At 44.3% G+C, this 26,656-nt stretch overlaps 1 protein-coding gene across 1 annotated transcript; it reads left to right on the top strand.

Moving 5' to 3' along the window:
• The first annotated feature begins 21,827 nt into the window (after positions 1–21,827).
• LOC123411459 (PHD finger protein ALFIN-LIKE 3-like) lies at positions 21,828–25,859 on the top strand. Its single transcript, XM_045104405.1, has 4 exons — positions 21,828–22,221; positions 22,332–22,367; positions 24,395–24,617; positions 25,143–25,859. The coding sequence occupies exons 1-4, from the start codon at positions 22,014–22,016 to the stop codon at positions 25,615–25,617; spliced, it is 942 nt and encodes a 313-aa protein (XP_044960340.1). The 5' UTR covers positions 21,828–22,013; the 3' UTR covers positions 25,618–25,859.
• Positions 25,860–26,656: the final 797 nt, after the last annotated feature.

The raw sequence follows: 26,656 nt of genomic DNA, 5'->3' as shown, positions 1-26,656 counted from the left end.
ATAGGATTCGGCTAGTTGTCATCATCCTCTTCTTCTTCATTGTCTTCCATCATAACCCCTCTTTCTCCGTGCTTGGTCCAAACATTATAGTGTGGCTCGAAACCCTTCTCAAGCAGGTGCAAGTGACGGGTTTTCGAGGAAGAGTAATCCTTCGTATTTCTATAGACAATACATGGACAATACATAAAACCATTCCACTTGTTTGCCTCAGCCACTTCAAGAAATTTATGCAGGCCGTCAATGTAGTGGGAGGTGCGTTGGTCACCGTACATCCATTGTCGGTTCATCTGCGTGCATTATATGTTTAAGTACATAAACAACATACATATCAAATTGTGCATCTAAATCGAATAAAATCACACATACACACCTGCACTAAAATCCACAAACCACACTACTTCGAGAGCATTTGAAATGAGCTAAACTATTAGTGAGAGATGAGGAGATGAAGTTGGTATCCTTTTTAGAACACTTGGATAGTTGGTGCACCGCCAAACCTAGACAAATCTTGGGAGAAATGAAGCTTCGAGGTCGAGCTTGGAGAGTAAAGAAAGCTTAAGTATGGGTCGGGTATTTCATCAAACACATCATGTGGATAGGAGGTGAGAAATAGAGTAGGAGACACCTCCACACGTTGGCCTGCGAAAAATGAGAGGAGTGAGCGACAGGGACGAGCATATATATTGGCAATCTTTTAGTCCCGGTTGGTGTCTAGAATGGGGACTGAAGATAGCCATTTAGTCACGGTCTAGACACGAACTGGGACTAAAGTGGTTGCGCCAGGAGCCAGGCCCTTTAGCCCTGGCTTGTGGCACGAATCAGGACTAAAGGTCCTAGAAGAACCGGGACTGATGCCCGCCGAGGCCCAACAAGAATCGTGGCCACTCGAATATGGACTGGTGCACGCATTAGTCCCGGTTCGTAAGTCGGTCTGGACTAATATTTTTATTAGGTCAGGACTAAAGCCATGTTTTTTACTAGTGCCCGTTCCCTTGCAGCCCATGACGTGAACCAAACACAAATGCTTTTGGGGCCAGAGCTACAGCCGGCATGGCAGCAGATGCAACCCCCTTGGTGTATTGTGGGAAGGCGGCTCAGGGCCAGGTTATCTAGTTCCTTAAGTTAGCTTAAGATAAGTGGCAAATGTGGTTGGTTGGTTGAGTTATGATGAGACTCTTGCTCCACCCGGGCACCTGAATATAAAACCCATTCAGTTCGGCCCAATCCACTTCTTTTGCACATATATTTCTTGGCCATAAGTCGACTGGACATACCAAAAATAATAATTTTGAAGCAGCTTGTAAATTTTCCCCTCACCAGCTCATTCAAAGAAAGATTTCATTCTTTGAGGCTGTTCAAAAATCTTCACCCATCCTGCAACATAAAAGTTCTGCCCACTCCCGCCCTCTTCGCTGCATGGACTTCGCCCGGCCGTGCCCGCTGGTTTCCTCGAGGGGAGGAAGGGTGGATTCCTAGAGGACTGAAGTGCTAGGATTCCCTCCAGCCCTCATACAGACATGGCGGAAGTGTTTTTTTTTTTTGCGCAAAATGGTTGGGCGTGATGTAATTTTGTTTTAAATAGAGATGGGTAAGGAGAATTGGACTTGGCACTCGTTGGACGAAGCCGTGGCCAACGTATTGGTAATGTATGTACTACTTCCTCCGTCATAGTTTAAAAGACTCAGTTAAATCTATGTACGTTTTTACAATAAATAAGGTTTAGGATACATTACATTTACTTTTATAAGCTAATTAATACTCATAGGTATTACTCATATACGCATGTGTACTGTGAATGCTCCGCTGTTCACACATCCAAAGAAAAGTAGAGCTAATCATGAGTCACCTTGGTCCCGGCACTATATGATGGACGCCCTATAAACTGTGATGGATTTCAAACACATCCCTTAACCTATTAGCAACATTTACGAGCATACAAAATAATATTCAAAGTTTCATTTTAGAGACTGCATGTCGAAGGCATCATGCATTTCAGAGACGTGGGTGAACATCCTGTGTTGTATACTTTTTCACAACGAAGGAAATAAATGCCTTTCAAAGAGCAATATCTCCCCATTCAACAGATTGTGTGTATTAAATTGATTTGTATGCTCTTCTGGATTGGTATCTATCTTTGTACAATATATTAAGTTTGTTTACTGATTTAATTGTCACACATTAGTGATAACAATATCTTGAAGATGTACATGCGTGATAACCTGACTAAAAGGCCATTTTCTGTTATAATGATCATGATTGCTACAATTCAGCCTGGTATTTACACTATTGTTCTCAAGTGCCATCATAGCTGATCTATAAGCTTCAGAGATGTGGTCACGGGCGATATGGATTACTTGAACAGACACTAGTAGAAAAAGGGCATTTAGCCCCGGTTCGGTTCGGTCATTCGGGACTAATCAACAGGGACTAATGCTAGTCCCGGTTCGATCACAAACCGTAGCTAATGGCCTTCCACGTGAAGGGGCTGTGAGCGAGGGGGGAGGGAGGGGTATTAGTGTCGGTTCGTATTACGATCGGGGGCTATTCATTCGCTGATTTTTTAACAATTTTTGGGTTAAGGGTTTTGCACTAAATTGGATGGGGCTATTTTGCTGCCCCCTACTTTACCATTTATTTGTTTTGGGCATTTTTTATTTTTTGTTTTGCACTAAATTGAATTGCACATACACAACAATAAAGGAACAACTATATTGCACATCGTCACGAATATATTACACCATCTCATCCGTCGTGCTTTATCGAACCTACTTAATTACAAAATGTAGACACGAGTTACATGCACATATATGCATCTTTTTGACACTATAACATTTCATACCATTCTAATCGAATGGCAATAGTATTCTTCCTTGGGATCTAGGACCTCTGCATCAAAGAATCCAACAATTTCCTCTTGAATTGCTCGTACACGTTTCTGTGGTAGAAAACCGTACCGCAACCGTTCGGTCTAATTTGAAGAATGGGTCAATATATATATCAATGAAACCGAACACAATTCACGGTAATAAAATAAAGCTGTGAGTATTGTTTATCGTACTTCGATTTTTTTGATGTCCCGGGTTTTGCCCTTCTCATGGGTCGTCTGGCCAATGACCTCGCACACATAGTATCCACATAAATTATCCCCGTGTTCCTGCCTCAAGCACTTTACGAGAACAGAGTTCAATCAAAAACATAATAAAGAATTATAATGGTATTGAAACTAGAATAAAAAAATGCGCGGATCTAGCTAGTAATTACTTACATCTATTTGTTTAAATGTAAGCTCTAGGTTCCAATCACCTCGAGCCTTGGTGGTGAACCGTTTTCAAGCCCTGCCAAGAAAAGGAAATGAATAAAGGAGTTCTATATTAATTCATTGCTATGAGGAAATGAACGAGAAGTTGGCGATATAGTGCCATAATGATTGAAATTACCTGTGGAGGCATTCCTGCATGTTCTTCCATTCAACGAGGGGTGTGCGTTTCGGGTCCATGACTATTATTTGTCCCTCCTCGGGTACAATGATTAACAAAATAAAGTGAAACCTGCGCGCGCATAACGAGTCAATTATACGTACACTTATAATAACATCAAGTAAGCGAAAATAGAATGTGTGTATAGTAACACTCACTTGCAGTTGTAAGGAAATAGTATTTCCCTTTTGGTGCTGCAAAACCTTAACGCGTGTACCAAGTTATTCTCTGTCTCGTGGGGATTCGATTTGACCTTTTGGTGATGATTGTAATTTGGGTCAATGTACCCAATGTCATAGATTTGTCCTCTTTTGCATTCGAGAATCTTCATTCTGTAAAATTAATTTAGTGATGAGTAAGATTATACATGCAAGAATGAGGTGAGTAAGACTTAATGACATAAATTAATAATACTTACAAACAATAGGCAATGATGATAGATTTGTCGAGGGCGTCTTGTTTGTATAACTGAAATAATTCGTCGAATTCAATCATAATCACGCCTCGTCCAGTCCCAAAATGCTCGTCTTCATATGCTAAGTAGAGGCAGTTTTTCTATTGAGCACATGCTTGCATGTACCAGTCATGCAATCTTCGCATTTTTGTTGGTAGCTCGTTGACTAACTCAGGTTTGACCAGAGGACGCCCGTACCGGTACGTGTATTCTACGTCAGTGAATACCTCCAAATGGTTTAAGTACTCATCAATAGACATGCCTTGAGCCTTGGCCGCTTCTCCGTAGTGTGCAAGAATTTCCGGATTGATGTTAGCTGTTTCATCATTTCTCTGCTGGACCGCAGCTCCGCTCGAGCACACATTTGTATCGGTATACACTTTGAGCGGGGGGCACGATTGGTTTTTCTGTTGTCCGAGCTGGGCAACTGATTTCCCGCTGGACGTCCTACTCTTCAACCGCTGCTTGTTTGCCTGAGACGACTTGATAATAGAGCGTTCATAGTCTGCTGGCAACGGTGGCGGGGAATCTTCAAATTTTTTCAGCATTTTCACCACTGCGGTGTGATCTTCTTGGGGTGGCCGGGTACTCTGGCTCTTTCGGTTTATTGTTGTTAGCCACTTGAGCCTTCCACTATTCATGATGGGCGTCTGCCCTCTTAATATTGTCCTCTCCAGTATAGTCCCAAGGTCTCTTCACCATATTCTTATGAGGTACTTTTGGGAGGGGCGACAACTTACATTTTGGTGATCGAATCCCCTTTGTCCCGCCACTACTAGCGGGGGTATGTTTCTGCTTTTTGCTCTGATCTTGAGTGGATGGAGACGGCTGATGGGGTGGTGGAGACGGCTGACGGGGAGGTGGAGACGGCTGATGCGGCGCTGGAGACGGCTGCACTTGAGACTGGTGAGGCGACGAAGACGACGGCTGCGCTGGAGACTGGTGAGGCGGCGAAGACGACGTTTGCGCTGGAGACTGGTGAGGTGGAGGCGAAGAAGGATTGATGCTATGAGGAGTCAGTGGCCTTGGCGTCCAATTTGGAAGGAAGATGTCCTCCTTTGTCCATACAATGGTTTTTTTCTTGACTTCTCCAAGTTGAGTCAAATCCCTATCTTCACCTGGAGGGTGGTCGAGCTTCAGCTCCTCATAATCTTTCATCACTTCATCCACCGCGACGACAGCGTACCCTTCTGGAACCGGAGATCAATGCCAAGTTGGATTACGTCCAATTGGTATGGCCATGCCGCAGGTTTGGTCGCCGGCGACCACCCTCCGGTGGCCGTCGACGTGGCCGACCATTAGGGCGTAATCGCCCTCCCCTCAGTCGCTGCCAGAGGGCCCCACGCCTGGTCAAACCCCAATTAGGGGCTGGTCAGCGCGGGATTAGTCCCAGAGAGGCTGACCAGTGGGGCCCCCCTGTCAGGTTTGACCTGAACAGGTCGGTTGACCTGCTGACGTCAGCCTGATGCAATAAATGGAATTTCCAGTTTAAAACTAATTCAGGAAATTGCTAAAAATTGCAAAAATCATAGAAATTAATCTGTAACTCCAATGAAAATAATTTATATATGAAAAAGTATCAGAAAAATTCAAGGATTCTGATTATGCTATTTTCAACTATGTTTGAAAAAGTTACAGGACCCTAATTTGTGAAATAAGGAATAATTCAATTCTTTTAATCACTTTATAAATGGAATTTGCAAAAATATCCAAATTTCATTATAAATGCAATGATCACACACTGCCCTAAGTACAAATCAGTATCTTAACATGACAATTCTTGCATGTTAACATCAAGATGAACCGAGCATCAGGTCGAATCAACTAAACCGGTATCCGAGAATACCCGTTTGAATTGCTATTCGAATGTGATTCAAATAAACTCTAAACCTAAAACATCTTGATTATAATAACTTATCACTTTGCATTCTCATGCCATGCTCATGCATTATTTTGAGTGCATATGAATGTTATTGAATGTTGCCATTCATTTCGGTAGGCTCCGCACCCCCGGATTCCACCGAATATCCGTCTGACGGATATCGTTCCTCCTCTGAGCAACAAGGCAAGCAACCCTTTTGATCATTCCGATAACTCCTATGTTCTTGCTCCTGCACCTATTTATTGCATTAGGATCAAATGCTTCAACTGCTTTTGCCACGATAGTTGGACCCACTTCCTTGGCATGACTTAACCTTGTCACAGTAAATAGCCGAACCTTGCAACCTAGCATACCTGGTAGTTGCTTGAGCTATGATGTGCCTTATCCTGCTATGCATGCTATGCTTAGAGTTGTGTATGGTCTGTCATCTGGGAGATGAACAGAAATGTGGAATGTGTTCGGTGAGAAAAGGTTGTGTGTTGAACTTGATTTGGTAAAGGTACCGGTGAAAGGCTGTGTAGGAGTACATGGCGGGTTGTTTCATTGGAACCGTCCTTAGGAACTGAGTTCCGTGTATGTAATCCAAGACTAGATACTACCACATGTTGGGCCCTGAAATATGACCCCGCTCGGCCTATTAATCGCGTAGTACTCGGTCCAGGAGTTGGAAGTAGTTTCTGGTGTTTATAGAAATGCTGGAGGCCGTGCATGGTGCTGACCTGAGAGGTGGACCGTGATGCGGTAGGCAGTGGCACGGTGTACCAAGTGGCACCCGGATGGTGGGCTTGGGAACCCTGCACACATCGTTTGAGGCCGTGGCGGAAACCTCGGCCGGACTTCCGTACGGGTTACTCTCAGATAGGCGATAAACCTGGACTAGGTACTAGTGTGGTTAACGGTCGTGGCTGACTCCCTCGCTGGGCTTCCGCTTGAAGGTTGCCGAGGTGCATGACGTGCACATGGCGATAAGTGGCGGGAGCGTGTGTGACGAAGTACACCCCTGCAGGGTTATGATCTATTCGAATAACCGCGTCCGCGGATATGGACTACTTGGAGACATATGTTGTTCATAGATAACTTCAATGGCTACTCATAAAATTGTCAAGATAAGCGTGAGTGTCGTGGACGGCATTTCCGTATGGAGACGGAATGATTCCACGATAGTGTATGGTTGTGGTGTTAGTGGACTCGTGTGCGAGAAATCAAGTTGTCAAAACTAATTTCAAAAAGCAAGTTGTCTAGCCACGAGTCAAATGCTGGCTTCCCGCATGAAACCCCACAATACCTTTTGATACCTTGCATGAGTAGTTAGTTCTCCTAAAGTCTTGCTGAGTACCTTCGTACTCATGTTTGCTTAATAAATGTTGCAGAGGTTGCTAATGACCCTAATGGAGGGTTCTTCGTAGACATCGACGACGACGAGTAGCTGGTGTCCCAGCTACGATCTGGCCCTACGTTGGATTTGTAGTATAGTCAGGCCATGTGCCTTCTAGTTGCCCTGTCTGTACTCAGACAGTTTAAACTCTTCCGCTGGCTTGTAACTGAATGACTGTTATTATGGGTCGTGAGACCCTTAATGTGTAATATTATGTGTGTGGCTCTTCCGAGCCTCTTAAATAAAGTTTGTATGTTTATGGTTATGTTGTGATGCCATCGATGTATCTATACATATCGGTATGCCATGCGTACGTGTGTCGTACTTGATATGTATGGGGTTCGAATACCTAGCCGTGAACTTTAGTAGCACTCCTTACAAGGAAATGCCCCTTTGTGATCCAACGAGCCTTGGTAGTCCGCTACTGCTCCGGACACATTGGTTGACCGGCATGTGTCCTTCTTAGCTGCTGTGTCTGTCCTCTCTGGGGAAATGTCACGCGACGTAATGGAGTCCTTGTAGCTTGCTACGACTCGCCTACGTTCGTTGATGACCGACACCTGCTTTGTTGGGTCATGTATGCCTGTCCTTGTGCGGAACTGCCACTTTGGTTTATGACTAGACATGTCGATCCGGGTTCTTTGACATTGGATTGCTAGCGACACTATCGCATACGTGAGTCAAAAGACGCAAACGGTCCCGGCTAAGGTAAGGCTGCAGCCGTGGAGTTAACCGTGTGTGAGACCACAAAGGGATGCGATGTGTTACAGGCTGGATTCCTATGGCTTAGGATCGGGGTCCCGACAACGTTGGTATCAGAGCCTGACTGACTGTAGGATTACTAAGCCAAACTGGTCGAAGTTGAGTCTAGAATTTCTTAGTTATATACAGGGGAATTGTTTGTGGAAGGGAACGTAACACTCTTGTTTTCTTCTCAAGATATTCTATCCTGGTCATCCTCGTCTTTTCCGCGGGAATTAAGGACTAGATTTCTCATCTTCTCCTAGGCTGGTGTTTCCGATCGGTAGCTTATAGGACTACGGGTCGAGAGATATTGGGTTCCTTTTATTCCTAGGAAGCAGGAAGTAAGTTTGGTGACCAGAGAATTGAACTTGATAGTTGAGTGGTTACGCTATTCCATTTTGGGTTGTCTCAAATTTGTTTTTGAGCATTTACAGCCGTTATGCTGCCCAATTTTTCATTCGGAGCTCTAATGCTTTTGCATTACTCTCTATTTACAGATGCCTGGCCGTCCTTCTCGTCAGGTGGTACGTTTGACCAGGTGCATTGATGTACCGGGTCATACGGCCATGCTGGTCAGGGTGATGTCGGTGTGCGGTTACCGCTGGTACCCCGAGTACACGGTAGAGGAACAGTACCGAGACTTCAACCAGAGCCAGTACATCTGCACTGTTAGGGTATTTCCAGACTACCCTGGAGCGGAGAAGCCAATCCATTGGTCCTATGGGTTGGGAGTCACTGTTGACATGGCAGTACAAGATGCTGCCTATTCAATGCTGACTATTATGAGAGCGAGACATGCACTGCTGCAGAATTCAGAGTTCTGCTCTGTTCCGGCATCCCAGTCTGGTGAAGAGGGATACCTCAGTGGAGTCTATTTTGATTCTTCTATGGAGGATCCACTTCTGCAGTCCACTGTTGAGATGCTAGAGAAGAGAGACAAGGATGCTCGTGCTCTCCGCATGGAGCTTTATGCTACCCGTGCCCGTCTGTGGACAGCTTTGACGCAGCTGGCACCGGTAGTCCAGACAGGGTATGGAGAGATGGAGATGCTGAACCCTGTTAGGACCCATCTTCCGGCCCACGTTGACTGGCCAGCTATAGGAGGAGTTACACCTCTTCGGGGACCCCTCTTACCACCAGTCAGGGGACCAAGGCCACATCCGTGTCCTTATGGATCCCAGGGATCTCAGGCTAGAGTGTTTCCTGATCCGCAGGTTGAGCTTCCGGGTCATGGAGGTAATCTCTATGAGATGTTCTATGCGGATGCCTGAGCTATGAGCGGAAGGATAGTATGGTAGTAGCCGTATGTTCACAGTCCTGCGTGACTTGTGGAGTATGGTAGTAATGTGAAACGAATTCCGGAGGCCTAGATAAATAATGTATAGGAAGCTTGTAAGCCTCTGATGAGTAGTTTCAAAATTTCAGTAGTTTGCTCTTCGAGTAAGTTTGTACTGAACTATGTAAGGGTGTGTAAGAACCATGGTGTATATATAGCAGTTGCTTGTTACCATGTTGTTCGGATATTCATTTCCGCATTCCGTGTGTTCAGTACATTCTTAATCCATAGCTAGTATTGATTTGATATTGGTCTTAGCTATGAGTTTGTTTGCCAGGATGGTGTTCACCAGGTTGAACCGTGCCCCTGCTCATGAGCAAGGTGAGGGTAGTCAAGCGTCGCAGGAAGACCTGCCTCACCTGCCTTCTCTGGTGGAAGTGATGCTTGAGGCAGAAAGAAACAAAAGGGAGACCAACCGACTGCTAGAGCGTATTGAGCAGAATACGGCTCGACGGCCTAGGAATGCTGCAGTGTCCCTCAATGACTTTGTGAAGCTGAATCCTCCAAAGTTTCATCATTCCGTCGATCCCCTCGACGCTGATGACTGGTTGTGCAGCATCTCACACAAGATTCGCTCTGCAAATGTGTCTGAGGCCGACAAGGTGACCTTTGCAGCATATTTCCTGGAGGGACCCGCCAATCTGTGGTGGGAGAATTTTGAAGCTATGCGTCCCGCTGAACCAGTGGCCACATGGGCAGACTTCAGTGCAGCTTTTCGTCTGCACCATATTCCAGAGGGCCTGATGGACAGAAAGAGAGAGGCGTTCTGTGCCTTCACTTAGGGCAAGTTGTCTGTGGATGCCTATAGCCGCGAGTTCGGTAACCTCGCCCGCTATGCAACAGAGGAGGTGTCTACTGACGCCAAGAAGCAAGCAAGATTCCGTAAGGGTCTGAGCCCTGAGCTCCGTCGTGATCTGCGCCTCCATGAGTGTGCAAGCTTTCAAGCCCTGGTCAACAAAGCGATCAGTGCGGAGACTGGTCATTCTGACTTCGAAGCCACAAGGAAGCACTCCCGTGACTTCGGCTCGTCCTCTGGTTCCGTGTTTCCAAAACGCAGGTTGTGGGTTCCAAACAGTTCTCTACCGCCAAGATACACTCCGAGGCCATCCTACGTGGCGCCTCACACGAATCAGGCCAACCCTCCAGCAAAAGCTTATGGTGGTCCAGCTAGCAATGCTGCACCACGTGCCAACCAGGTGATATGCTACAAGTGTGGAGAACCAGGGCATTATTCCTGTGAGTGTCCTCAGAATGTGGGTGCCAAGCAACCCGGAAAGTCCGTCGGGCAGGCCAAGTCGGGCAAAGCGTTTTATGTGAAGCCAACTCCTGCACGTGGCCGTGTGAATTATGTGTCAGCAGAAGAAGCTGCAGAGGATCCCGATGTCATGCTGGGTACGCTTCTTGTTAATCATCACCCAGCGTCCGTTCTCTTTGACACTGGGTCTTCTCATTCCTTCATTTCAGAAAGTTATGCACACTTGCATAACATGTCATTTTGTGATATGCCAATTCCATTGGTTGTCCAAACCCCTGGTAGTAAATGGCAAACCTCTAGGATAACCTATGACAATGAAATTCTAGTAGACAGGCTAGTTTTTCTAGCCTCATTGATAGCATTGAAATCTTCGGATATTAATATCATCTTGGGCATGGACTAGATGTCAGCTCACTATGCCAAGATTGATACTCAATCTAGAAATGTCCAGCTTACCCATCCCTCGGGTGAGATAGTAAATGTCTCTACTCGAGTTGCCAAATGCCAACTCTATTCCCTAAATGCCAACCCTCTTCCGGAACTTGAAGACATTCCGGTAGTCCGTGACTTCCCGGATCTTTTTCCAGAGGAACTGCGAGGAATTCCACCTGAGAGAGATGTAGAGTTTGTGATAGATCTTGTTCCGGGAACTGTCCCAATAGCCAGAAGACCTTATAAGATGGCACCCCTAGAGCTAGCCGAACTTAAGAAGCAATTAGATGAGGCCTTGAACAAGGGTTTCATTCGTCCTAGCTCTTCTCCTTGGGCTTGTCCCGTCCTCTTCGTCAAGAAGAAAGATGGAACGGATCGGATGGTTGTAGATTACCGACCAGTTAACCTGGTCACCATTAAGAACAAGTATCCGCTCCCCAGGATCAACGATCTGTACGATCAGCTCGCTAGATCCTCAGTCTTCTCCAAAATGGATTTGAGGTTGGGATACCATCAAATCAAGATTAAGAACGGGGACATTCCAAAAACGGCTTTTGTTACTCGTTATGGCCAATATGAGTACACCGTTATGTCCTTCGGTTTAACCAATGCCCCAGCCACCTTCTCTCGGCTGATGAATTCAATCTTCATGGAGTATTTGGATAAATTCGTCGTGGTATACCTCGATGATATTCTCATCTACTCGAAGAATGAACAAGAACATGCCGAGCATCTAAGGCTGGTATTGATGAAACTTCGAGAGCATCTCCTTTATGCCAAATTTTCAAAATGTGAATTCTGGTTACCAGAAGTGACCTATCTAGGCCACGTAATCTCTGGTAAGGGTATTGCTGTCAATCCCGAGAGAGTTCAAGCTGTCCTGGATTGGACTCCACCTGAATCGGTTAAGCAAGTTAGGAGTTTTCTTGGTCTAGCGAGCTATTGTCGCCGCTTCGTCGAGAATTTCTCCAAGGTTGCAAAGCCTCTAACTGAACTCCTCAAGAAAGATAAAAAGTTCGAGTGGACACCACAGTGCGAGCATAGTTTTCAGGAACTGAAAAGACGCCTGACTTCCGCACCTGTGTTGCTACCACCAGATTTTTCTAAGGACTTTGTTATCTATTGCGACGCCTCGCGACAAGGATTAGGTTGCATTCTCATGCAAGATCGTCATGTGATCGCATACACATCTCGTCAGTTGCGTCCACATGAGGATAATTATCCCACACATGACCTTGAGCTTGCAGCTGTGGTCCATGCACTAAAAACTTGGCGACATTACCTTTTGGGTAATCGTTGCGAAATATTCACTGATCACCAAAGTCTGAAATATATCTTCACCCAGCCAGATTTGAATCTCAGGCAAAGACGGTGGGTTGAGTTGATCTCTGATTACGACTTAGGGATAACTTACACCCCGGGGAAGACCAATGTTATGGCCGATGCACTAAGTCGTAAATCTTATTGTAACAATTTGATGCTACAACAAGGTCAACCACATCTCCATGAGGACTTTCGGAAGTTGAATCTTCATATTGTTCCTCAAGGATTCCTTTCTACCCTGGTGGCGAAGCCTACTCTTAAGGATCAAATTATAGCTGGCCAAAAGCGTGACAAGGGTATATCACGGATCAAGGAGAATATTTTTAGCGGAAACGCTAAAGAATTTTCCATGAATGATCAAGGTGTGGTGTTCTTCCAGAATCGTTTAGTGGTTCCTAAGAACCCACATCTAAGGCAGTTAATCCTTAAGGAGGCTCACGATTCTCCTCTCACCATTCATCCCGGTAGTACCAAGATGTATCAGGATCTACGCCAGAGGTTCTGGTGGACTATGATGAAGAGAGAAATTGTTGGGTTCGTTGCTAACTGCGATGTTTGTCGTCGAGTTAAGGCAGAACATCAGAGGCCTGCTGGCACCCTTCAACCTTTAGCTATTCCTGAATGGAAATGGGATAAAGTTAGCATGGATTTCATTACTGGATTTCCCAAGACCAAGAAAGGAAATAATGCTATCTTTGTGGTCATTGACCGTCTTTCCAAAGTGGCTCATTTTCTTCCTGTTCGTGAGAGTATAACAGCTAGCCAGCTAGCAGAGTTATATATCTCTCGAATAGTGTCTCTTCATGGTGTTCCCCTGGAAATTAACTCGGACCGTGGGAGTATCTTTACTTCTCGCTTCTGGGAAAGTTTTCTGAATGCCATGGGGACTCACCTATCTTTTAGCACTGCTTTCCATCCTCAATCAAGTGGTCAAGTAGAAAGAGTGAATCAAATCCTAGAAGATATGCTCCGAGCTTGTGTTATTTCGTTCGGTATGAATTCGCTTATAACAATAGTTACCAATCAAGCTTGGGCAAAGCCCCTTTTGAAGTTCTCTATGGACGAAGATGTCGAACCCCTCTTAATTGGTCAGAAACCGGAGAGAGGCAACTCTTTGGCCCAGACATGATCCAGGATGCAGAAGACCAGGTTCGCATTATTCGTGAAAAGTTGAAAACAGCCCAATCTCGTCAAAAGAGCCAATATGATCGTCATCATAAGGCTGTGACCTTTGAAGTTGACGAGAAGGCTTACCTTCGGGTTACACCTTTGAAGGGTACCCATCGATTCGGTATCAAGGGCAAATTGGCTCCTCGTTACATTGGACCTTTTCGCATTCTTGCCAAACGAGGAGAAGTTGCCTACCAGTTGGAACTTCCTCCGCATCTTTCCAAGGTTCATGATGTTTTCCACGTCTCGCAACTCAGGCGTTGCTTTTCGGATCCTATCCGTGAAGTGGACCACGAAACGCTTGATCTACAAGATATCCTTTCTTATCGAGAATACCCCGTGCGTATTCTTGATCAAGCTGAGCGTACCACTCGACGTCGAAACCTCAAGTTTCTTAAAGTTCAGTGGTCAAATCATTCTGAAAAGGAGGCAACTTGGGAAAGAGAGGATCGTCTCCGACTCGAATATCCTGCGTTATTTCCGACGACTTCTAAATCTCGGGACGAGATTCTTTTGAGTGGAGGTGAGTTGTCACATCCCTAATCCTTAAGCAAGATAGCATTGTGCTCATGTCTTTTTTTTGCATTTTCATCTAAGAAGTTTCAACAAAAACAACAAAGTGGCAAAGGAAAAACTCAAAACCCTAGCCACCATTTCAATTAAAGGAAATTTCAACTAGTTCAAAATCAATGAACCCAAAATGGCCTCAAGAAATGTTCAAACTTTTTGATAAATCATGAAAGTAGATGAGCATTGGAGAAAACTATTTTCTTGACACTTTAAGCATTTTAAATAAATGCAAAAGCTACTTGTTTCAAATTTAAAAATTGAAATCAGAAACTATAATTTTCCAAAAATGTTGAAAAGCTTGGAAATGAGTGGGGATATTATAACAAATATTTCAGGAGGTCTAAAATAGTTTTTACTTTTTGTTTTGGAGCTGAAATAATTAGCAAAACAATAACTAGCAAAACAGAAAAACAAAAACAGAAAAAAATGGAAAAGACTTACCTCTCGCCCAAGCCTGGCCCGGCCCATTTCCCCGCTCGTCCCCTCCCTCGCGCCAGTAGGCAGCAGGAGGTGGCCGCCGCCTCCTCCGGCGCGGCCACGCACCTGCGTGCCTACCTGGCCGCCGGTTCGCGCTGGCGACGACGGGGATAAGCTCCCCAGAGCTTCCCCTATCCATTCCCCGCCTCGGTTCTTCCCCTCCTCCCGGATCCCCTCCTTCTCCCTATTGCCACCATTAGAGCCGAGCTCGAGCTCGAGCTGCCCATGCCCCTGGCCATAGGATCCCCTCCCAGAGCACGCCATTAGCTCCGCCTCGTCGCCCTGGTCATCTCTGCAGAAACCGAAGCCTCCTCGAGCCCTGCAACGCCGTCATCTTCCTCCTCCGGCCGCCGGACCTCTCCCGTCGATTCGTCGCCCCCAGGCCTTCCCCGAGCCGTCTGAGCTCTGCTCTGCACTCCCTGTGAGCCTGCGGTCGTTTTCCCTAAGTTTTCCCCGCCGATCCCCTCCTCTAGCCCTAGTTTCACCGGAGCGCGACGAGGACCGCCGCTGCCGCTCGTCGCCGGTAGCCCTCCGATGTCCAGCTCGTCCTTCCAAGGGCACCAACAGCTCCAGGACGACGCGTAGATGCCGTAGCAGCTAAGAATCGAGCGTAGATCCCTCTGATTCAAAGCCCCCGATGACGCCCGAGCTTCGGCCGCCGCTCCGGCTCGTCGCCGACACCTCTTCCGGCGACCCTAGCCTCCCCAGATGGTCCTGCCGGATCGGCCACTTCGCGAGCATGCTGTAGCTGCAAACCGCGTGCGTTTTGGTGTTGTGCAGCGCCGTCTAGGTCGCCTTCGGCGAGCCCTCCTCCGCGGGTTTGGTCGCTGGCGACCACCCTCCGGTGGCCGTCGACGTGGCCGACCATTAGGGCGTAATCGCCCTCCCCTCAGTCGCTGCCAGAGGGCCCCACGCCTGGTCAAACCCCAATTAGGGGCTGGTCAGCGCGGGATTAGTCCCAGAGAGGCTGACCAGTGGGGCCCCCCTGTCAGGTTTGACCTGAACAGGTCGGTTGACCTGCTGACGTCAGCCTGATGCAATAAATGGAATTTCCAGTTTAAAACTAATTCAGGAAATTGCTAAAAATTGCAAAAATCATAGAAATTAATCTGTAACTCCAATGAAAATAATTTATATATGAAAAAGTATCAGAAAAATTCAAGGATTCTGATTATGCTATTTTCAACTATGTTTGAAAAAGTTACAGGACCCTAATTTGTGAAATAAGGAATAATTCAATTCTTTTAATCACTTTATAAATGGAATTTGCAAAAATATCCAAATTTCATTATAAATGCAATGATCACACACTGCCCTAAGTACAAATCAGTATCATAACATGACAATTCTTGCATGTTAACATCAAGATGAACCGAGCATCAGGTCGAATCAACTAAACCGGTATCCGAGAATACCCGTTTAAATTGCTATTCGAATGTGATTCAAATAAACTCTAAACCTAAAACATCTTGATTATAATAACTTATCACTTTGCATTCTCATGCCATGCTCATGCATCATTTTGAGTGCATATGAATGTTATTGAATGTTGCCATTCATTTCGGTAGGCTCCGCACCCCCGGATTCCACCGAATATCCGTCTGACGGATATCGTTCCTCCTCTGAGCAACAAGGCAAGCAACCCTTTTGATCATTCCGATAACTCCTATGTTCTTGCTCCTGCACCTATTTATTGCATTAGGACCAAATGCTTCAACTTCTTTTGCCACGATAGTTGGACCCACTTCCTTGGCATGACTTAACCTTGTCACAGTAAATAGCCGAACCTTGCAACCTAGCATACCTGGTAGTTGCTTGAGCTATGATGTGCCTTATCCTGCTATGCATGCTATGCTTAGAGTTGTGTATGGTCTGTCATCTGGGAGATGAACAGAAATGTGGAATGTGTTCGGTGAGCAAAGGTTGTGTGTTGAACTTGATTTGGTAAAGGTACCGGTGAAAGGCTGTGTAGGAGTACATGGCGGGTTGTTTCATTGGAACCGTCCTTAGGAACTGAGTTCCGTGTATGTAATCCAAGACTAGATACTACCACATGCTGGGCCCTGAAATATGACCCCGCTCGGCCTATTAATCACGTAGTACTCGGTCCAGGAGTTGGAAGTAGTTTCTGGTGTTTATAGAAATGCTGGAGGCCGTGCATGGTGCTGACCTGAGAGGTGGACCGTGATGCGGTAGGCAGTGGCACGGTGTACCAAGTGGCACCCGGATGGTGGGCTTGAGAACCCTGCGCACATCGTTTGAGGCCGTGGCGGAAACCTCGGCCAGACTTCCGTACGGGTTACTCTCAGATAGGCGATAAACCTGGACTAGGTACTAGTGTGGTTAACGGTCGTGGCTGACTCCCTCGCTGGGCTTCCGCTTGAAGGTTGCCGAGGTGCATGACGTGCACATGGCGATAAGTGGCGGGAGCGTGTGTGACGAAGTACACCCCTGCAGGGTTATGATCTATTCGAATAGCCGCGTCCGCGGATATGGACTACTTGGAGACATATGTTGTTCATAGATAACTTCAATGGCTACTCATAAAATTGTCAAGATAAGCGTGAGTGTCGTGGACGGCATTTCCGTATGGAGACGGAATGATTCCACGATAGTGTATTGTTGTGGTGTTAGTGGACTCGTGTGCGAGAAATCAAGTTGTCAAAACTAATTTCAAAAAGCAAGTTGTCTAGCCACGAGTCAAATGCTGGCTTCCCGCATGAAACCCCACAATACCTTTTGATACCTTGCATGAGTAGTTAGTTCTCCTAAAGTCTTGCTGAGTACCTTCGTACTCATGTTTGCTTAATAAATGTTGCAGAGGTTGCTAATGACCCTAATGGAGGGTTCTTCGTAGACATCGATGACGACGAGTAGCTGGTGTCTCAGCTACGATCTGGCCCTACGTTGGATCTGTAGTATAGTCAGGCCATGTGCCTTCTAGTTGCCCTGTGTGTACTCAGACAGTTTAAACTCTTCCGCTGGCTTGTAACTGAATGACTGTTATTATGGGTCGTGAGACCCTTAATGTGTAATATTATGTGTGTGGCTCTTCCGAGCCTCTTAAATAAAGTTTGTATGTTTATGGTTATGTTGTGATGCCATCGATGTATCTATACATATCGGTATGCCATGCGTACGTGTGTCGTACTTGATATGTATGGGGTTCGAATACCTAGCCGTGAACTTTAGTAGCACTCCTTACAAGGAAATGCCCCTTTGTGATCCAACGAGCCTTGGTAGTCCGCTACTGCTCCGGACACATTGGTTGACCGGCATGTGTCCTTCATAGCTGTTGTGTCTGTCCTCTCTGGGGAAATGTCACGCGACGTAATGGAGTCCTTGTAGCTTGCTACGACTCGTCTACGTTCGTTGATGACCGACACCTGCTTTGTTGGGTCATGTATGCCTGCCTTGTGCGGAACTGCCACTTTGGTTTATGACTAGACATGTCGATCCGGGTTCTTTGACATTGGATTGCTAGCGACACTATCGCATACGTGAGTCAAAAGACGCAAACGGTCCCGGCTAAGGTAAGGCTGCAACCGTGGAGTTAACCGTGCGTGAGACCACAAAGGGATGCGATGTGTCACAGGCTGGATTCCTATGGCTTAGGATCGGGGTCCCGACAGCAACACATCCCGGGGAAGCCCATAGGCATTGGGGGTGGTGCACCAGCCCTTAGTGGGCTGGTGGGACAGCCCAAAAGAGCCCTATGCGCCATAGGACTCGGTTTGGAAGGGGAGATCTCCCCCCCTTGGCTCGGCCGAAGTCCTTAGGGGTCCTTGGACCCCAAGGCAAGGCTCCCCCTCTTCCCCCTATATATACGGAGGTTTTAGGGCTGATTTGAGACAACTTTGCCACGGCAGCCCGACCACATATCTCCCCGGTTTTACCTCTAGATCGCGTTTCTGCGGAGCTCTGGCGGAGCCCTGCTGAGACGAGATCATCACCAACCTCCGGAGCGCCGTCACGCTGCCAGAGAACTCTTCTACCTGTCCGTCTCTCTTGCTGGATCAAGAAGGCCGAGATCATCGTCGAGCTGTACGTGTGCTGAACGCGGAGGTGCCGTCCGTTCGGCACTAGATCGTGGGACTGATCGCGGGACGGTTCGCGGGGCGGATCGAGGGACGTGAGGATGTTCCACTACATCAACCGCGTTCACTAACGCTTCTGCTGTACGGTCTATAAGGGTACGTAGATCACACATCCCCTCTCTTAGATGGACATCACCATGATAGGTCTTCGTGCGCGTAGGAATTTTTTTTCCCATGCGACGTTCCCCAACAGGAGGAAGGTTGTAGATACATACAGTCACCGGCGAGGTGCTGTGATTGCAGCTCTGCTCCCCAAAAGGATTCATGCCGTCTGTACTTGTATCAAGCCATAAGTTCCTTGGGTCATCTGCAAAGTCCGGCCACTCCCTCTCGATTTTCCTCCATTGCGACCCATCTGTGAGGTGTCTCAACTTTTTGCCGTCTATCTTACGATCGTCTTTGTGCCATCGCATCAACTTGGCATGCTCATTGTTTCTGAACAGACGTTTCAACCGTGGTATTATAGGAGCATATACCACATAACCTTAGCAGGAACCTTCTTCCTGAGGGGCTCGTCATCGCCCTCAACATCACCAGGGTCATCCTGTCTGATCTTGTACTGACATGCAGTGCATACCTGGCATTTATCCATATTCTCGTACTTCTCACCGCGGTACAGGATGCAATCGTTAATGCATGCATGTATCTTCTGCACATCTAATCCAAGAGGGTCGATAGCCTTCTTTGCTTCGTACGTAGTCTCGGAAAATTCGATATCCTTTGGAAGTTTCAGCTTCAATATTTTCAGTAACTTCTCAAATCCCTTGTCAGATAAACCAGTTTCTGCCTTCCATTTCAACAGTTTCTGCCTTTCATTTCAGCTTCTCCTTTTTTGTATTGCATTCTCTCTTTGCATCAGAAATGACCCGACCAAGACCATCAGCAGGCTCATCTGATGCCGGTTGTTCTTCACCTCCTTCTTCTTCATTGTCTTCCATTGTAGTATCACCGTATTCTTCAGTGAACATAGGATAGTTGTCATCTTCATCTTCTTCTTCATTGTCTTCCATCCTAACCCCTCTTTCTCCATGCATGGTCCAACAATAATATGCGGGCATGAGCCTCTCTGAAGCAAGTGGAAATGAATGTTTTTCGAGCTAGAGTACTCCTTCATGTTTCGACAGACAACACATGGACAAGGCATAAAATTATCCACTTTGCTTGCCTCAGCCACATCGATAAATTTATGCCGGCCTGCAATAAATCCGGAACCGCGTCGTTCGCCATACATCCATCGCTTCCGTGCATCTATCTAGCATCATACATGAATAGTGCAATGACCACCGTACATTGACACATGCAATATTTTTGTATCAATTACAGATGAAAAGGATAAGGTTGCTAACCTCGGTCGAGGATACCATTTTGTGTGAACTTAAGTGCGTCGGTCACCGTACGTCCATTGACGGTTCATCTCTATTATGAAATTAAGTATATATTGAAAAACCATTGCAGAACATATGACCAAATTAATACAAGTTCATCATCACATTAAAACCGTAGGGCAGTAATGATCAAATGTTATTATTGCAAAAAATAAATACATAAAGTTCTTCCATAAAACAATATACAACTATGTAAAACATTTAAATGCAATAACAAGTGCGATCAAAATCGCAACTAAGGTAACAATTGACCCAACAACATAATGATACCAAGCCTCTTTATCAATGGCATATTTTCAAATATTCCTAACCTTCAAGCGCATTTCATCCATCTTCAAGCGTATTGCATCCATCTTCAACAGCATCACATCGATCTTCATCTTGCGATCATCGATGACATCGGCGACATGCAACTCCAATTCCATATTCTTGTCCTCAATTATTTTCAATTTTTCCTTCAAGTATTTGTTTTCTTTTTCAACCAAATTTAACTTCTCGAGAAGAATTTCTATGTGGGTTGGAATTTCCGGTTGACATACCTCCTAGATTAAAAATATATGTCACGTTGGTCGTCATAATTGTCATAAACACTAAATAAAACAAGTAGTTATAAAAGATAATATATACCACATCCGAATCATAGAAAGGACGAGGGCCGACGGAGGCGGATACCAAAACCATCATACTATACAATAACAAAAAAATAATGAAAGTAAGTAATTTATACAAGTATGTATCTAAATCATACAAGCAAGAACAAGAGGCTCACCACGGTCGTGCTCGCGACGAGATCGGCGCGGGGCGATAGAGACAACGGTGAGGACGGGCACGGGACGTCACCCTACACATGTGCAGACTCTAAGAAGTTAATTTAAGCATTTCAAATGAGCTAAACTAGGAGTGACAGATGAAAGGATGAAGTAGCTAACATTTTAAAACACTTGTATTACTCATATTTTGGGCGCATTACATTTACTCCAATGAGCTAATTAGTACTCTATGTATTACTCATATACGCATGGAGAGGCAGTTTCCTATGCATAGCTACAAACCCTTTGGAATAAATGCCTTTTCTTGATATATGAAGTGTTGGGTTTCAATGACATTGACACAAGTGCATTTTTGTTGATATAAATGACTTTTTCTCACCTCTCCCTATCTTTTTCATTACCTTTTTGACAAAAATGTCTTTCCATTGTGTAGAAATAACATTTTCTCATTTCTCTCAATCTTTTTGCTTGCCTATTTGACATAATTGCATGTTTGCTTGCATGTCTTGTCCAAATTCACGATGTTTTCATCATAGTTATTTTCATAGTCTAAAATAATTTAACAAAATAATTAGAGATAATAATTGGGGCAGTGTGTAGCTACCATCATCCGTAGAAAATTATTTCTGTATACACATGTGTAGTGTCAATGCTCCGCTGTTCACACACCCAAAGAAAAGTAGAGGCGATAATAAGTTAATAACTGACCTTGGTCCCAGCGCTATGTGATGTACGCCCTATAAACTGTAATGGAGGGAGTATTTGGTTAGAATCCAAACATATCCCTTAACCTATTAGCAACATTTACGAGCATACAAAATAAGAGTCAGCGTTTCATATTAGAGACCTCATGTCTAAGGCATCATACCTCATGTCTAAGGCATCATGCATTTCAGAAACGTGGGTGAACATCCTGTGGTGTATACTGTTTCACAACGAAGGAAATAAATGCCTTTTAAAAAAAACAAAAGAAATTAATGAGGGAAATAAAGGACCACACGTCATTAGCCATAGGATTTGCACGCCAGCCATCCTGTAGTAATTTCACCAGTGCTGGCAAAAACGTGATAGGAAGGAAAACCAATACATCCCGCCTAGAGACGGGAATGGAAAGTAGTAACCCGGCCGCCCGCGTCCTCCGTTCCCCAGTCTTCTTCACGCCGGCTCTATAGAAAGCAGCAAAGCAACAGAGCGCCCCCATCGATCCATTTTTTCACCCTCCTCCCCTCACGCGCTCCATCGACGAACCTAGCACGAATCTCGTCCCATGGACGCAGCTGGCGCCGGCTCCTCCTCCAAGCCTACCCCCACCAGGCCTCGTCTCGCTGTGCGCATTCGTGGGCGGCCTTCATCAATCCTGTCGCGGGCAGACCCCGCTGAATGGCGGTCCCGTCCCGCAGTATCATGGACCGTGGAGAACATCTATGAGGACTTCTCTGGCCGCCGCAGGGCGCTCGTCGGAGCCCTCACCCAAGGTACGCCACGGGGACCCTCCTTAGTTAAACCTTTTTCCTCTATATATCTGACCCGTACGTGCAGATGGATCTAACATCAGTCGTTCTCCTCCTTGTTGTCATTCACGCAGATCAGGAAAAATTATATGATTTATTGTGCGAGGAAGGTACGTAGTATATAGATCCGTCTGTCCCTGAAATTTTAGATCCATTTTTACTACAAAATTGTAAATCCGTCTCACATGAAATTTCAGATCCATTTTCTATTAAGAAAATCCAGCTATCAATTCCGTGCTGTTGCACGGGTTACTGGAATTCTGATTTGAAACTTGCAGATAGTTTGGTCAGTTACTTTTAAACATGTTTATTTATGTATTACACATAGGAATGAAATAACTTCAGATACCGTGCTTATTTTTGTATTAAGCATAGGCTGATAGATTCATCTCACATGAGTTTCAGATCCATTTTTTATTAAGAAAAAACTAGTCATTAGTCCCGTGCTTGCACGAGCTAGTGAAGATCTGTATTGAAACATGGTGAAGGCCGATACTATGGTCAGTTAACTTCAAACATATAACCATGTTTATTTTTGTATTAGGGATATGCTGATATAGTTTCATCTGACATGAAATTTCAGATCTAGTGGAGTTCTGTATTGAAACATGCCAAAACTCAGGGGGGAAAGTTATTTTGAAACATATATATAACGGTTTATATTTCTTATAAGACATAGCAAAAAAGTGTTGAGTTAACAAACTACGGGCATTTGTAGCTGTATTTTTTAGAACCTGTTGTCCATGAAATTTTAGATCCGGTTTTAATTATAAAATTCTAAATCTGGCTTATGAAATCTCAGAGCCCATTTTTCATGAAAAGAAATTAGTCCTCAATCCAGAGTTGCTGCACGGCCTAGTGAAGTTCTGTATTGAAAGACAAGGGAATTTGGACGATAGTTTGATCAGTTACTTTCAAATATAGTTCTTTGAAAAAAGGTTATTTTCAGATATACAACCTTGTTTATTTTCTGTTAGAGAAAGGCAAAAGAGTATCGAGTTATGAACAACTCTGTGAATTGGTGGTAGTATTTTTTGCTTGCACAGAATTTTTCAATTGAAAAGTGTGTGAAATCAATGCCCATGATATATATTCATGGAGTGCCATGCCCCAAGAAATCCAGATTGTTAGAAGATGTAACACTGTAGCAAATTTACGAAGGCTGCATCTGTACTGGTGGGTTATAGTATTGCATATGACAAATTCTTTGGTGGATGTATATTTTTTTTCCTATTCTACTTAAGAAATACGATAGTGTTTGGTCATAATTTCATTACAGTCATTCTATACTTGTAGCCAACAAAACATTCAACTGTTTTTCGACTATATCTTTTCTAAGATTCGATCATGCATTACTATTTACATAGAATATTCATGGAAAAGTGTGTACAATAGTACACGGGGGCACTCATTTTCTCCAGGTGATGAAGAGTATCCATGCACTGTGTTTTATTTTAAAATATTTGTAAATTTTAAGCCACATATATTACAGATATATATTTTCACTAAACTAAGTCAGATAAATGACACAGTTTTCTCTTTATTTCAGTAGTGTTCATTTTTTAAATAAATATCGGGAAATATGGATTCTAGCTATTTTCCACTGGCAACACACAATGTATATAAACATACATAATTGTGTGAGCACATGCGATCTTTCTCGTGTATGATATACAGAAGGCTGCTTAATTTTTAATTTGCCAAAAGTAGAGAGACGTTATAAATTTAGCAAAAATAAAATCTGTATGTTTATCACGCATCCTAATAGGCTAAAAGTATACCGGCAAATTCCAAGTCTTCAGCCAATGATGTGAACTTCGCCATCACCAAGCCATATGCATGGCATGGGTATTTCATGCTGAATAACTAATTAAAATGAGGAAATTTTACTGCTCAAATCTAAAAGAAACACGCAATCTATCAATTCAATCTCCTCGTTTTTTTACAATAGGGTTGTTTCACATGTACCAAGATCAGACCTGTTTGAATAACATAATGACTTCCTGTCAAATCCATGGTTTCAAGAGGTAGTTTTTTTTAAATAACATATGATACCCCCAATTATACAATTAGTAAATATAAAATGGTGAAGTGTGCAAATCACCGGCTGATGGTTTGTTTCATTTTCTTGCTTCAGGTAAGGAGCGAATGTGCTTGTACGGGTACCCGGACGGGAAATGGAGTTTGACGCTGCCTGAGAAGATGCTGCCGCCGGGCCTGCCAGAGCCGAAACTAGGCATCAACCCCAGGCCAGAATATATGAACCGTTATGACTACCTGTCATACGTCGTCCGCCACTCCGACTCGTGGCTCATGGGCGTCGCCTTATTCTTGACTACTCTTCTCGACGCCAAACAAAAGTACATTACTACAAAACTACTACTGTTGCTACTGCTGCTACTTCCTTTGAAAACATTTTTGTTATACACTTAGCATTTATGACATCTATATGTGTAATGTGAGAAACGTAGCCACTAATTTCACAGCTCATAAAGCATATGCATGTAGAAGAATCAATGAATGCAATAAAAGGAGGGGGGGGGGGGGATCTGTAACCTCTATATAACAAAACAGTATGCAATTCCTATGATTTCAAACAAGCCCACAGAAGATTCCACCTTTTGACATAATATCCTGTTTTTTATTTATTTAATAAACACGAGAGAGAAAATAGCTTCAATGGAACGATAGTCCTGCAGAAATAATTATTAGAGCCTCATTATTAAATAATGAGCTATTCTTATTAGGGTGGTCTCGATCTTCTATTTAAATCATTATATTTGAGTGCTTATATAGTTCCTCCATGCACGAAGAATGTCATGTGTTACATATTGCTTGCGCAGCCAATTCCGGGTTTGCTGAAGTTGGTTTACTTTCTCTTTCAGGATGCGATTATTTGATATGGTGAACAAGATATCAACTGTCCATGACGAATTCTACCTCTCTTATGGTACTTCTTGGATATTGACATTTGCACCACCATCTCGAGACATAGCGCCCAATGTATACAATCCAAACAGGGATTCGAGCGCACCAGCTCAAGAGAACATGTACAATCCAGACGTAGACTCTATCACACCTGCTGAAGTAAACATGCTACCATATCAAGACTCGATGCAAGGTTTGTCTGCTCCAAACAAGGGCTCTAGGAAGCCTGCTGAAGAGAAAGGAAAGGATCATGAAGCTACAGACTTTTGCGGAGTCTGTAGCGCTGCGTATCATGCAAATGCCTTTTGGATTTGCTGTGACATATGTGACCAGTGGTTCCATGGCAAATGTGTGAACATAACTGCCTCTGAATCAAAACATCTCAAAGTATTCAAATGTCGTGACTGCATCCTGGACGAGATCGGAGAGTAGGATACAATACATGCACCCTTCCTTTATTGTAGGGTATGCAATCACCCTTTGTATGAAAAATGCGAAACTGCAAAGGTAGTGTGAGAGGCATTGCATTCTTTTTGCATTTCATTGGAGCCGGATATAATTACAGAGTTCATTTTACAATGTTAACTGGATAATGCAAGACATTTAGTTTTTTTTAAAGGAAAAGTATGTTTTTCATCGAAGATGTAGCACTCACATGTTGCACGATTCATGGTTCATGTGCGGGTCTCCATGTGTCTAGGATGATCAAAATATTTCTATATACATGTAGTTTATCACAACTATGGCATTTCAATGAGGGAAATGCCAACACCTCTTTGTTTCCATCATAGGTGCAGCCTGTTGATACATCCTAAATATATCTACTTTGTCAAACACTTTTTTAGCTTTTATCCTACTAACTTACATAAACTAGTAAGCGTGCACGTCCAAAGCACGTCCCTACCAACAGCAAATCTTTTCTTGAATCCCTTCTTTAGTTTAAGTAGATATAATAATCTATAAATATTAAGTAATCTAGATTGAATTACTCATGCGCTCTGGCAGACTAGAAGGGGAAGGGGAACCCTAGTTTCCAGCCGTTAGCGTGAGTCGATAATGGCTCAATCCACATTGCGACAGGGACTGCTTTTCAACCTGGCTATGGCTGCCTACGCAGTGGGTGCCGGGGCGGTTTACTCATGCTGACGTACTCGCCTAAAATTCAGATGTACTTTTTTACCAGTAAAGAAAGCATGATAAACACAACAACAAATGGAATTAAGAAGTAAGACCATAGATAAATACACTTAGTACAATTTCCTATACTTAGGAATTTATGACGTCCTTCTGCTCACTGAATCATGTTCATAACTTTAATCCCTCCTTAAAAAAGGCTTTCTTCCCAAACCTTATATGAATAATACAAATGAATAATATATTGAACCGATGGTTATACATCATACCAAATCAAATTTAATCATCAATAAGACCGGAGGAAAATCCTAGAATCTGTAGCAGCGAATAACACCAC

Source organism: Hordeum vulgare, chromosome 7H, assembly GCF_904849725.1.
Source record: "Hordeum vulgare subsp. vulgare chromosome 7H, MorexV3_pseudomolecules_assembly, whole genome shotgun sequence".
Lineage (NCBI taxonomy): Eukaryota > Viridiplantae > Streptophyta > Magnoliopsida > Poales > Poaceae > Hordeum > Hordeum vulgare.
Note: the sequence above shows the minus strand (reverse complement) of the source record. Positions and strands in the feature narration are given on the sequence as shown.

Coding starts and splice junctions, on each gene's coding strand:
- LOC123411459 (XM_045104405.1), top strand. CDS start 22,014: ATGGACGCAGCTGGCGCCGGCTCCTCCTCCAAGCCTACCCCCACCAGG. Junction 22,368..24,394: donor TGATTTATTGTGCGAGGAAG/GTACGTAGTATA, acceptor TTCTTGCTTCAG/GTAAGGAGCGAATGTGCTTG. Junction 24,618..25,142: donor CTTCTCGACGCCAAACAAAA/GTACATTACTAC, acceptor TTTCTCTTTCAG/GATGCGATTATTTGATATGG.